General features: G+C 44.9%; 2 protein-coding genes across 2 annotated transcripts in view; one reads left to right on the top strand and one right to left on the bottom strand.

Annotated features, from left to right (window-relative positions):
- Positions 1–7,973, bottom strand: part of ascc1 (activating signal cointegrator 1 complex subunit 1) — a 33,192-nt gene extending 25,219 nt beyond the window's left edge. The window contains exons 1-5 of the mRNA XM_055661744.1: positions 7,857–7,973; positions 5,642–5,782; positions 4,109–4,208; positions 2,149–2,246; positions 596–774 (exon numbers count right to left, since the gene is read on the bottom strand). Of these exons, the coding sequence (XP_055517719.1) occupies positions 596–774; positions 2,149–2,246; positions 4,109–4,208; positions 5,642–5,753 (489 nt within the window). The 5' untranslated portion in view covers positions 5,754–5,782; positions 7,857–7,973. The remainder of the gene's footprint in view (positions 1–595; positions 775–2,148; positions 2,247–4,108; positions 4,209–5,641; positions 5,783–7,856) is intronic.
- Positions 7,974–8,041: 68 nt separating this feature from the next.
- anapc16 (anaphase promoting complex subunit 16) overlaps positions 8,042–12,258 on the top strand; it is a 6,689-nt gene continuing 2,472 nt past the window's right edge. The window contains exons 1-2 of the mRNA XM_055661745.1: positions 8,042–8,236; positions 10,830–10,904. Of these exons, the coding sequence (XP_055517720.1) occupies positions 8,083–8,236; positions 10,830–10,904 (229 nt within the window). The 5' untranslated portion in view covers positions 8,042–8,082. The remainder of the gene's footprint in view (positions 8,237–10,829; positions 10,905–12,258) is intronic.

The raw sequence follows: 12,258 nt of genomic DNA, 5'->3' as shown, positions 1-12,258 counted from the left end.
CATTCTCATCCCCTCCCTCCAGGTTCTATTACTCAACTACACACCAAGGACGATTTACAGTGGCCTAAAACTTATCAACCCGCCTGCTCTTGGGACGTGGCAGGAAACCGGAGCATCTGGATAAAACCCAGCCAGTTACAGGGAGAACACCAAATTCAAACTAGACTGCAACCCTCATCTGGGGTCAAGAATGAACCTGAGTCTCTGGCAACGACAAGGCAGCAGTGCCACTGTGTAACCAATCTCGAGGTAAGATCGAATAGGTGGCAGCTCCGGATTCCCCCCACACACAGGTTAATTGGCTCGGTATCATTGTAAATTGTCCCTAGTGTGTGTAGGATAGTGTTAATGTGCGGGGATCATTGGGCGATGCGGACCTGGTGGGTCGAAATGCCTGTTTCCACGCTGCATCTCTAAACTAAACTAAAACGCAACTCTCAGTAAACTGGTATTCAAAGACTGCACTGTGGGAAATGAACCTCCAAACCTCTTGAAGGATCCTGAGCACTTCACACCAGAGGACCTACATCCTTCGACTCTCCCATTAGACCCTAGTCTAGAGGATGATACCTTGTGCCCAGCCCGAGTACTGTACCTGCGAGTGGCCTTCCAACACCTCCTCTTTAAACTTCACAAACTGTTCCTGAATGGTGCGGTGATTGATGGCAAAGGACAGGAAGTGGGTGAAAGGTTGTTTCCGACGGAAGCTGTCCAGCATCACCTCGATCCGTGTTTGGGCTGATGCCACGCCTGCTCTCTGCTGCCCAGTAATAACTGAAACAAAGTTGCTCGAGGTTAGAATGCATCTCTTCACTTTGTACTTTGTGAATAGACGATGCACCCTGCGACGGGTGGCAGGGCAGAGCTTTTCACTGGATCAGCCAGAGTCTGGTAACGTTAACCTGCAGAACATCGGATGCACTGGAGTTTTATAGGCATTTATAATATGATCCCTCCTGCAATCACTCCATTGAAATCGTGCACTAAAACACTCACACGGAGCAATAAATCAAGAACCAGTTTCATCCATGTCTTTGTTACTTCCACATTTGACCACTTCTCCACCAGGTTTCCAGCATTCAACCCTCTGTAACTTAAGATCAACCATAACAACCTGATGGTGCCACCAGCAGTGGCTGCCTCGCCAACAGTCTGTCTGTCCCTTCTTCTTTTTGTTATTTTAAGTATGTGTTAAAAAGTATGTTTTAGTATTCCTTGGTTTGTTTTATGTGGGGAGTAGGGGGGGTTGGGGGAAACTTTTCTTCAATCTCTTACCTCGACAGAGATGCGATCGTTCTCCATCCCCACCGCGGCCTAACATCGTTGAGTTGGCGGCCTTTCCTGGAGACCGACCCGGTGCTCCAAGCCTCGGGACTTCGATCATCATGATGTTAAACTCTCCTGAGATGTTTACAGTCCCAGAGATTTACTATTCATCATGAGGTGATATTAACATCCTTGCCCTCGAGAGACTGTGGCTCACATATAGGCTATCATCTATCTACATCTAGAATGCTATGCTTTATTTTTACAATATCATCATGCAAGTAGTGTAGCTGGTGGAGCTGCTGCCTCACCACACCAGGGACCTGGGCTTGATCCTGACCTTGGACGCTGTCAGAATAAATTACCTTTCACTCAAGATGGAGGCGGGAGGAACTATGCTCAGAGGATTGTGAATCTGTGGAATTTTTTACTCCTTAGGGCTGTGGAGGCAGACTCCATGAATATATTCAGGGTAGAATGCGGCAAACATCCAAACCATAGAGAGTTGGGGAATGGGAGGAAAGCAGGTAAAGGTGTTCAGACCAAGAGCCAATCAGCCACGATCTTACTGAATGGCAACGCAGACTCAAAGAGCCAAATAGCCCACTCCTTCTCCCCTTTCTTACATTTGTTATTCTGAATCAATACCTCTCATTCAGGTAACCGCTCTGGATGAAAGATAACCTGAGCAACTTGCTAATCCTCCTCAGAATCTTATTTAATTCAATAAGATCTTTCATTTCTCAATACTGCAATGAGTATAGGTATGACCGGCTCAGCCTAGCATTACACGTCAATCCCTTCAACAATGGAATCAACACTGAGAACCTTCCCTGCGCCCCCTCCCTACAAACACCTCCCTCCATCCCAAAGGAAACTCACCAATCGGTCCTTCCACTCCATGTTTGGGAATATTTATGGAAGTCCGTGTTTCAGTCTCTAATCTGCGTTTGGTCTCTGCTTTCTTCCCAATTATATATCTGTGATAAAGAAAAGGTATATTATCATTACACAGCAGAATGTGCTTCACACTGCGTAAAGGACAGCGCAATGAAAGGCCAAGTATTATTTTCACACACTCGACAGTCAAGTGAAGGGAGCATTGAATCGTAAAAGAATGAAACTGTCAAAAAGATTTTCCGGAACTGCGAGATCATGTTAAGTTGCAGCCATTTCCATGATGGTAAAGTACCCATACTTTGACCTTTACGAAGGAATGAACATTAACCACTTGTTAACACATCTCAATTACATGTTGTATAGGAAGGAACTGCAGGTGCTGGGTGACACCAAAATAGACACAAAACGCATAGAAACATAGAAAATAGATGCAGGAGGAGGCCATTCGGCCCTTCGAACCAGCACCGCCATTCATTGTGATCACGGCTGATCATCCCCTATCAGTAACCAGTGCCTGCCTTCTCCCCATATTCCTTGACATCCACTATTTGTCTCCTACACAGTAAGTTTAAGAAAGAACTGCAGATGCTGGAAAAATCGAAGGTAGACAAAAATGCGGGAGAAACTCAGCGGGTGAGGCAGCATCTATGGAGCGAAGGAATGGGTGACGTTTCGGGTCGCGACCCAAAACGTTACCTATTCCTTCGCTCCATAGATGCTGCTTCACCCGCTGAGTTTCTCCAGCTTTCTTGTCTACCTACACAGTAAGTTGATCATTTTGCTCCTCCCAATGCAATATCTTAGTTGCATTTGCGATGAACAATGGATTAATAAATCTCTAAAGATTCATTCAAACGTTGTAAGGAGCGAGTTTTCAGAATCTGCGACACATCAGCAGGTCACTCAACATTCCAGTCAGAAAGAATAGAATGCATTGCACTGAATGTGTCGTTTTGTACATCAAAATGGTCTGGTCCTTAGGTTTCTTTATGGGAAATAAGGAGGCTGCCATTGTACATCATGCCCACTGCCCTTCTAACCTGCAAAAAGGGAACTACCTCAAACTTTGTAATTGTCTCCCTAAACATTTCTGCCTTGATCTCAGTCTATATTTGAAAACCTACCCTCACTTTTACCTTAATTCCCTCTGCTTCCACCTCCCTGACACCCACCTAGAATTCATTGTGGGGCATCTTAACGCTGTCAATGGCATTCAATAGTGAACGTTACTCTTGCTGAACCTATGTTCATCGTAGCATATGATGGCAATGACTGAATTAAACCAATTTTCTATATTGCCTTCAAGAACAGCTACATTGCTCAAATACAGGCTGATTTCCTCCCGAGAAAGACATCAATGAACGTGGTGGGCTTTTACAACAACCTTGTATTTATTTCCCCCAAAGGCTTCTATTTTATTTGAATGGATGGCGGTGCTGGTTCCCAAAGGCACCTATTTTCTATGTTTCTATGCCGCCGTTTATTTGAAATTACAGATCGTAATTAAATTTAAACTTCTCAGCTTGTTGTGGTGGGATTTGAAGCCAGTTTCTAATAGTTAAGGAATGAACTGCAGATGCTGGTTATCACCAAAGATGGACACAAAATTCTGGAGTCTCAGCAGGTCAGGCAGGATCTCTGGAGAGAAGGAATGGGTGACGTTTCGGGTCGAGACCCTTTTTCAATCTGAGAGTCAGGAGAGAGGGAAACTAGTCTGAAGAAGGGTCTCAATCGGAAACGTCACCCATTCCTTCTCTCCAGAGATGCTGACTGACCCGCTGAGTTTCTCCAGCATTTTGTGTCTCACTTCAATAGTTAATCCAGGTCTGTGGATCACACAGCTGGTTATTTATCTGTCATACCAACAGAGGTGGTGTGGAAAGGTCAAACTTAAACCACACATAGAAACACCCTTAATAAATCTGTATAGGTCGTGACTCACTTGTAAAGTGCACTGGGCACATCCATGGTGCATCGGTAACCTTGCTCCGTCTGTTCTATGAGTACAGAGTCACAAGGCTCATCCATACAGTCCACAACTTCTGCAAGACAGAAGATAACTCATTGAAACAAAGGTTTGGGAGAGATGTGTGCAAATATTTCTTCTGATAGGCATCCACTTCACAGTTAGCAACATCTAGCCACATGAATCTCAAACAGGATGGCTGACTTTTTGGAATCATGCCACTGCATGGACTGAAAGAATGCAAAGTTAAATAAAGCAACACTATTTTCTTGGTACTTAAGCATCATATAGTGCTCCACATCTCTCTCCCGTTCCAACAGGGCAGCTGTAATAATCCTCAAATGGAAATGTTACCAACATTTTGATTCATACTTCCTACAGTTAAAACGTCAATAGATAAAAATCTGAAGAAGGGTTTCAGCCCGAAATGTTGCCTATTTCCTTCGCTCCATAGATGCTGTGTTTCTCCAGCACTTTTGTCTACCTTCGATTTTCCAGCATCTGCAGTTCCTTCTTAATGATAAAATGTCACATATCTTTCTAGTTCAGCAGATACAAACTAGCCCATCTAACCATTAATTTACAAGATTGCCCGCCTATTCCACATATTAATCTAATAAACTTTATCTGAACTATTTCAAATGCATTAACATTCTTCCTTAAATAAGATCAAAGCTGTGCACAGTCAATGCCAGTCAATGCCTATAGACTGAGGAAAGGTCTCGACCCAAAACATTGCCTTTTTTCTTCGCTCCATCAATGCTACCTCACCCACTGAGTTTCTCCAGCATTTTTGTCCACCTAATATGCCTACAGTATTTAGTCTTCTGCCATTTCCTTGCTTTCTATTATTAATTTCCTAGAAATTAATTTCACTTTCTGGAAGATCATTGTTCACTTTGTTGACTTACTTTTTCCACATATTTCAGTCCATTTTTTATCTCAAGCTCTATTTCTTGTCTTCCTTATTAATTATTCTGCATTTGTTGATTATTTCAGTAGTTCTAAGTCACTGGTCTAATAATAACAGGTATTGTATTTTAGAGATTCAATTAATAAGTATGCCATTCTTAGAAAGGAGTGGACTGATTGGTTCTCAATGCTGAAAAACAGTCAGACCATTGAGAAAGTGCTTGGTACAAAGTGGAAAAACATAGGCTCAGGGGAGAAAGGTTTGGGAGAGATGTATCCAAATATTTCTTCTGATAGGCATAACCAACAAACCTGGGACGAGCTTAGAAAGACACCTTAGTTAGAATGGACAAGATGGGTCAAAAGGCCCAATACCATGATGTGATTCTAACTGAGACAGAGGGCTGTGCCAATTCATTACAGATGTAAGCAAAGTGACTTTTTTTAGCCAAAACTATAATAATTGTGATTTATTTCAATAACACATATATAGAACTATAATATGATACATTCCTCTTTCTTTGGTCAATAGTGAAAAACAGCAATGCTTTTATGTCAGTGTTTACAGGTACAGTTATAATCAATGCTTGCAAATACCTGAGTAGGTAAAGTCATCTTCTTCCTCATTTGAATGCACCTGTTCTTTCACATGGTTTTTGCGGTAAATCCTTCCATGGATATTAATGAGTGTTGGACGAAGAACCTCCATCGTAGTTTCTCCTCACCCTAAAGGCACAGCTGGCAGTGGGCAAAATGCGATACAGGATCAAAACTGCAGATTAAACATCTGATTTTTAATCATCGGATTAGAAGATATTGAACACACAGATCATCTGTGGTACAGTGCTGGTGATTTGTCTGGAAGGCAAACTAACAATGACATGCTTTGTAAACACATTGCACAGGATGTCAGCGGGTGAGGCAGCATCTATGCAGCGAAGGAAATCCCTCAAGGTATGCCTACTTTGAAGAAGTTCCTCCTCTCTCTGAACCCATTTCCTTCGCTCCATCGATGCTGCCGCACCCGCTGCGTTTCTCCAGCATTTTTATCTACCTTTGATTTTCCAGCATGTGCAGTTCCTTCTTAAGAACAGGATGTCAGGTGTGCCTACTTAATTAATTAATATTGATTGTTCTAACTTCAAGTAACCCTTGCATCCCAGGAGTCAGGGGATATGGGGAGAAGGCAGGAACGGGGTACTGATTGGGGATGGTCAGCCATGATCACATTGAATGGTGGTGCTGGCTTGAATGGCCGAATGGCCTACTCCTGCACCTATTGTCTCTCTCCATCTCTCTCCTACCCTAGTTCAGTTCAGTTTATTAGTGGCCCCCAGTAGTTGTACTAGTTTCACTGTCATCCTGGGAGTTTCATGACTGTATAATGTGTTATCACCTAGCCCACAGCCAGCAGTTCCCTTGATCATTGTGACTTTTTTTGCATATCTTTCATTCATTTGTTCTATATCTCTCTATATCATCATCTGCATCTCCCTTTTCCCTCTCCCCTGACTCTCAGTCTGAAGAAGGGTGTTGACCTGAATAAGAATAAGTCATTTGGAACGGAGACAAGGAAACACTTTTTCTCACAGAGTGATGAGTCTGTGGAATTCTCTGCCTCAGAGGGCGGTGGAGGCAGGTTCTCTGGATGCTTTCAAGAGAGAGCTAGACAGGGCTCTTAAAAATAGCGGAATCAGGGGATATGGGGAGAAGGCAGGAGCGGGGTGGTGATTGGGGATGATCAGCCATGATCACATTGAATGGCGGGTGCTGGCTCGAAGGCTCGAATGGCCTACTCCTGCACCACCAATATTGTCTATTGTCTCCAGAGATGCTGCCTGTCCCACTGAGTTACTCCAGCATTGTGTGTGTGTGTGTACTTTCAGCAGAAAGACAATACATGATTACAATGGAGCCACACAGTGTACAGATAGATACATGATAAATGGGGGAATCTTATAGAAACTTACAAAATTCTTAAGGGGTTGGACAGGCTAGATGCAAGAAGATTGTTCCTGATGTTGGGGAAGTCCAGAAGAAGGGGTCACAGTTTAAGGATAATGGGGGAATCTTTTAATCCGAGAGGAAAACCGAGACAGAGAGGAATCTCATTTTCCACAGAAGGTAGTTGAGGTGAATCTGGCTATATTGAAGATGCATGTGGCCCTTGTGTCTAAAGGGTAGGGGATGGAGAGAAGGACAATGATACTGAGTTTAAGAACTGCAGATGCTTGAATCGAAGGTTACACAGAAATCTGAGAAACTCAGCGGGTGCAGCAGCATCTATGGAGCGAAGAAATAGGTAGTTTTGGGCCGGCCAGTGATCGGGGGTTGGCTGGGTGGGGAGAGGGAGGGAAAATGTAGCCAGAAGGCTTGTGGAGAAAGGCAGGGGAGCTGGGGAATGGAGAGAGACAGCAAGGACTAACATGGGGTCGATGTTCAGGACTCCCCAACGGAATACTGAGTTGGATGATCAGCCATGATCATATTGAATGGCGGTGCAGGCTCGAAGGGCCGAATGGCCTACTCCTGCACCTATTGTCTATTGATCTCTCCAGAGATGCTGCCTGTCCCACTGAGTTACTCCAGCATTGTGTGTGTGTGTGTGTACCTTCAGCAGAAAGACAATACATGATTACAAATGGAGCCACACTCAGTGTACAGATAGATACATGATAAAGGGAATAAACTTTAGTGCAAGGTAAAGCCAGCAATGTGGGATCAAGGACAGACTCGGGGTCCTATTAATGAGAGGTTCCCCTTGTGACAGATCAGTATATTAACTATTTGATCTAGTAGCTACTATCCTTACATGAATGATCCACTCCCCAGGCAAGTGTTGTCCTTCCTTCTCTCCACGTCCCACAGAGGCTGTCGTAAACTAAGCGCGTCACCACGTGCCCACTTACGGCAGTGTGTCATGTTGGGCAGCGAGCATGACCTTCTGCCGTAAAGGCGGGATTTCCGTCGTAAAGACTGACCTTCTGCGGTAAAGTTCTGTGGTGAGGGTCGACCTTCCGCCGTAAAGCGTATGGGCCATGGCCACCTCGGCGTCTTCGTCTGCGTCCTCGGCGGCCGGCGGTGGGGGAGTTGGAGTTGGAGTTGGAGTTGGCGGCTTCGGCGTGTCCGAGCTGTCGCCGCCGCGGAAGGTTCTCTTCACCTCGCCCAAGGGAGCGGGCGAGCTGCTGGAGGGTGAGACGTGGCATCAGTCGCCGCCTACACCGACCCGCTGGGCAGCCCCGGCCCCGGCCCTGGCCCTCCAGCACATTGCCGACTCACTCACTCACTGCAGCTTGGCCCCGTCTGCTGTGCTGTTGTTGCAGACAAACAGTGTGGGGAACGGACTGCAGATGCTGGTTTACACCCAGGATAGACACACCATGCTGGAGTAATCACGCAGCGGGTCAGGCAGCATCTGTGGAGAGAAGGATTGGGTCTGACCGAGAGACCAGAGATCAGGCAGCATCTGTGGAGAGAAACATAGAAATATAGAAATTAGGTGCAGGAGTAGGCCATTCGGCCCTTCGAGCCTGCACCGCCATTCAATATGATCATGGCTGATCATCCAAGTCAGTATCCCGTACCTGCCTTCTCTCCATACCCCCTGATCCCCTTAGCCACAAGGGCCACATCTAACTCCCTCTTAAATATAGCCAATGAACTGGCCTCAACTACCCTCTGTGGCAGAGAGTTCCAGAGATTCACCACTCTCTGCGTGAAAAATGTTCTTCTCATCTCGGTTTTAAAGGATTTCCCCTTTATCCTTAAGCTGTGACCCCTTGTCCTGGACTTCCCTAACATCGGGAAGACACACCATGCTGGAGTAATCACGCAGCGGGTCAGGCAGCATCTGTGGAGAGAAGGATTGGGTCTGACCGAGAGACCAGAGATCAGGCAGCATCTGTGGAGAGAAGGAATGGGTCTAGCAGAGAGACCAGAGGTCAGGCAGCATCTGTGGAGAGAAGGAATGGGTCTAACAGAGACCAGAGGTCAGGCAGCATCTGTGGAGAGAAGGAATGGGTCAACAGAGAGACCAGAGGTCAGGCAGCATCTGTGGAGAGAAGGAATGGGTCTAACAGAGAGACCAGAGATCAGGCAGCATCTGTGGAGAGAAGGATTGGATCTAAGAAGGAATAAGTCAGAGAGACCAGAGGCCAGGCAGCATCTGTGGAGAGAAGGATTGGGTCTGACCGAGAGACCAGAGATCAGGCAGCATCTGTGGAGAGAAGGAATGGGTCTCACAGAGAGACCAGAGATCAGGCAACATCTGTGGAGAGAAGGATTGGGTCTAACAGAGACCAGAGGTCAGGCAGCATCTGTGGAGAGAAGGAATGGGTCAACAGAGAGACCAGAGGCCAGGCAGCATCTGTGGAGAGAAGGATTGGGTCTGACCGAGAGACCAGAGGCCAGACTATTTATACTATTCTTATAACAAATGTAAAGCACTTTGGCCAACGAGAGTTGTTTTTTTTTAATGTGCTATATAAATAAATGTGACGACTTGACAGACAGCATCTGTGAATTTCATCTCCAGCCTTTGTCTGCCCATCAACCCTCCACCACCACCACATGTATCCACTTGCCTGGCTGGGCTTTGATCCACTTCTCTCTTTGCCAGCACCACCATTCAATCCCAACTGATCATCTGAAGAAGGGTCCCAACCCGAAATGTTGCTTATCCAAGTGTGTAGGAGGGAATTGCAGATGCTGGTTTACACCGAAGATGGACCGAATCTGAAGAAGGGTCTCGACCCCAAAACGTCACCCATTCCTTCTCTTCAGAGATGCTGCCTAATCTCGCTGAGTTACTCCTGCATTTTGTGTCTACCTCCAGAGAAGTAGCCTGACCCATTGAGTTACTCCAATGCTTTATATTCTGCTTTTCCATCAGGATTTACTTTTGCCCCAACCCTGAAGATACAACACTGAACGTGCAATTCGCTCAAAGCTCCATTTACCTCTCATGCCGGTTGTGGATCTACACTGGATCCTGCAATGAGCAATGCCCAGATTCTGAATCACTCTGAAGTGTCCTGATCTGAAATGTCATCTGTCCATTCCCTTCACATATGTTGCTGACCGTGTTCCTCTAGCACCTTTGTTTTACCTGGATTTAAAAATATTGACCATGTTTTCATCCTCTTGCTTCTCAACCTGATTCTTGTCCAGTTCAGTAATAACTGGTAGAGCCACTGCCTCACAGTGCTAGGTTACACGGTTTGATCCTAGCATCAGGTACTATCAGAGTGGAGTTTGCACGGTCTCCCTGTGACCGTGTGGGTTTCCTCTAGAATCTCTGGTTTCCTCTCGCATCCCAAAGATGCAGTTTGTAGGTTAATTGGCCTTTGTAAATTGCCCCGAAAGTGTAGGGAGTGAATAAGATAGTGAGATAACATAGAACACAGTATGAGCAGGTGATTGATGGTCAGGGAGATGAAGAGCCTGTTTCCATATAGTATTTCTAAACTAAACTCTTGCATGTCCTCTGTTTCCTAAACCACACCATTGGCAAACATCCCTAAAGCTGTGTAATTTGCTTCTTAATCTTTCCTCTCTCTGCTTAAAAACATCTTATTAATCAAACTTTTCATTACTATGGGTTCCAAAATGTAAATGCAATATTACTGGGTGTACCATATACGATTAACCCCTAAAGCTTCACCATTGTAAAATAACAGTTGAGGAATAGAGTGTGGAAATAATAATATAATACTAATGGTGTGATATTTAATGTTGCTTAAATAATTTAGACTGCATTTTAAATGCCTTCTTTCTGTGTTGACAGATGCCACAGAGAGGTTCCTGTGTGAAGCGGTTTTCAGTTATCAGGTGGCTCACACATTACGGCAGGTCAAACGAGGTAAGTCACAGTGCAGTTTAACTGCAGCTAAAAGAACTAAGACTACTGTACTGGGTAGACAAAAATGCTGGAGTAACTCAGCGGGTGAGGCAGCATCTATGGAGAGAAGGAATAGGCGACGTTTCAGGTTGACGTTCTCTCCATAGATGTTGCCTCACCCGCTGAGTTACTCCTGCCTTCGATTTTTCCAGCATCTGCAGTTCTTTCTTAAACTAGACTACTGTACTGTATGCTTTTTGCATTCTGAAGAAAATTATTGGGTTGGCACAGTGGTAGAACTACTGCCTCGTAGCAAGAGACCTGGGTTTGATCCTGATTTCGACTGTTGTACATTTGCACTTTGATCGCGTGGGATTTCTCCGGGTGCTACAGTTTCCTCCCTCATCCCAAAGGCGTGGGTCTGTAAGTTAATTGCATCTGTAAAGTTGCCCCTAGTGTCTAGAGCGTGGATGCAAACGTTTGATAGCGTAGTACCTGTACTAGTGTGAACGGGTGATCAATGGTTGGCATGGACATTGGGGTGAAGGGACCATTTCCATGCTGTAGCTTTCGATCAATCAATCTATTCAGTACTGTATCTGTAACCTCTTTTAGAAAATATACACAAAAAACATGCTTTTTATTGATGGAAATGCATGTTTTCAGTTCTTGCGTTACAGTGATTCAGTGGAATTTGTATGAAGGTGTGATGTGAGAGCAGCAAGTGTATAATTTGAAGGTAGACAAATTGCTGGGGTAATTCAGCAGGATGGGCAGCATCTCTGGAGAGAAGGAATAGGTGACGTATCGGGATGAGGCTATAATTTGAAAATTGATTGATAGCTAGAATACTGGCATAAACCTCAATTTCCTTAAGTATCCTGTTAAGCCCTCCCTTCACCACCTCCAGTTTAAATTCCATTTGGAATATTTTGGAGGACCAAGAAATCAAGAACCAAGAAAAGGAATGTGGTAATGTGACATTCAGTGTTGTGCAGATTGTCATTTGGATTAAATAGTGAATTTTTGGAGAAAAGTATCGCTGCGACCATCTGAAATTTTGTTTGCAGAATAATGTTGCCTGCTGGGAAGCATTGTGAAATTACAACTGAAACATTTAGTTTAGATTAGAGATACAGCGCAGAAACAGGCCCTTCGGCCCACCAAGTCTGCACATTAACACTATCCTACATGAACGAGGGACAATTTATTTCCCTCAAATTTACCAAGTCAATTAACCTACAAACTTGTACGTCTTTGGAGTGTGGGTGGAAACTGGAGGAAGCCCACGCAGGTCACGGGGAGAACATTGAGACAGCATCCGTAGTCAGGATCGAACCTTGGTCTCTGGTGCTGTCAGGCAGCAACTCTACCG

The sequence above is a fragment of the Leucoraja erinacea genome, chromosome 34 (genome assembly GCF_028641065.1).
Source record: "Leucoraja erinacea ecotype New England chromosome 34, Leri_hhj_1, whole genome shotgun sequence".
Lineage (NCBI taxonomy): Eukaryota > Metazoa > Chordata > Chondrichthyes > Rajiformes > Rajidae > Leucoraja > Leucoraja erinaceus.
This window is presented reverse-complemented; position numbering and strand designations above follow the sequence as displayed.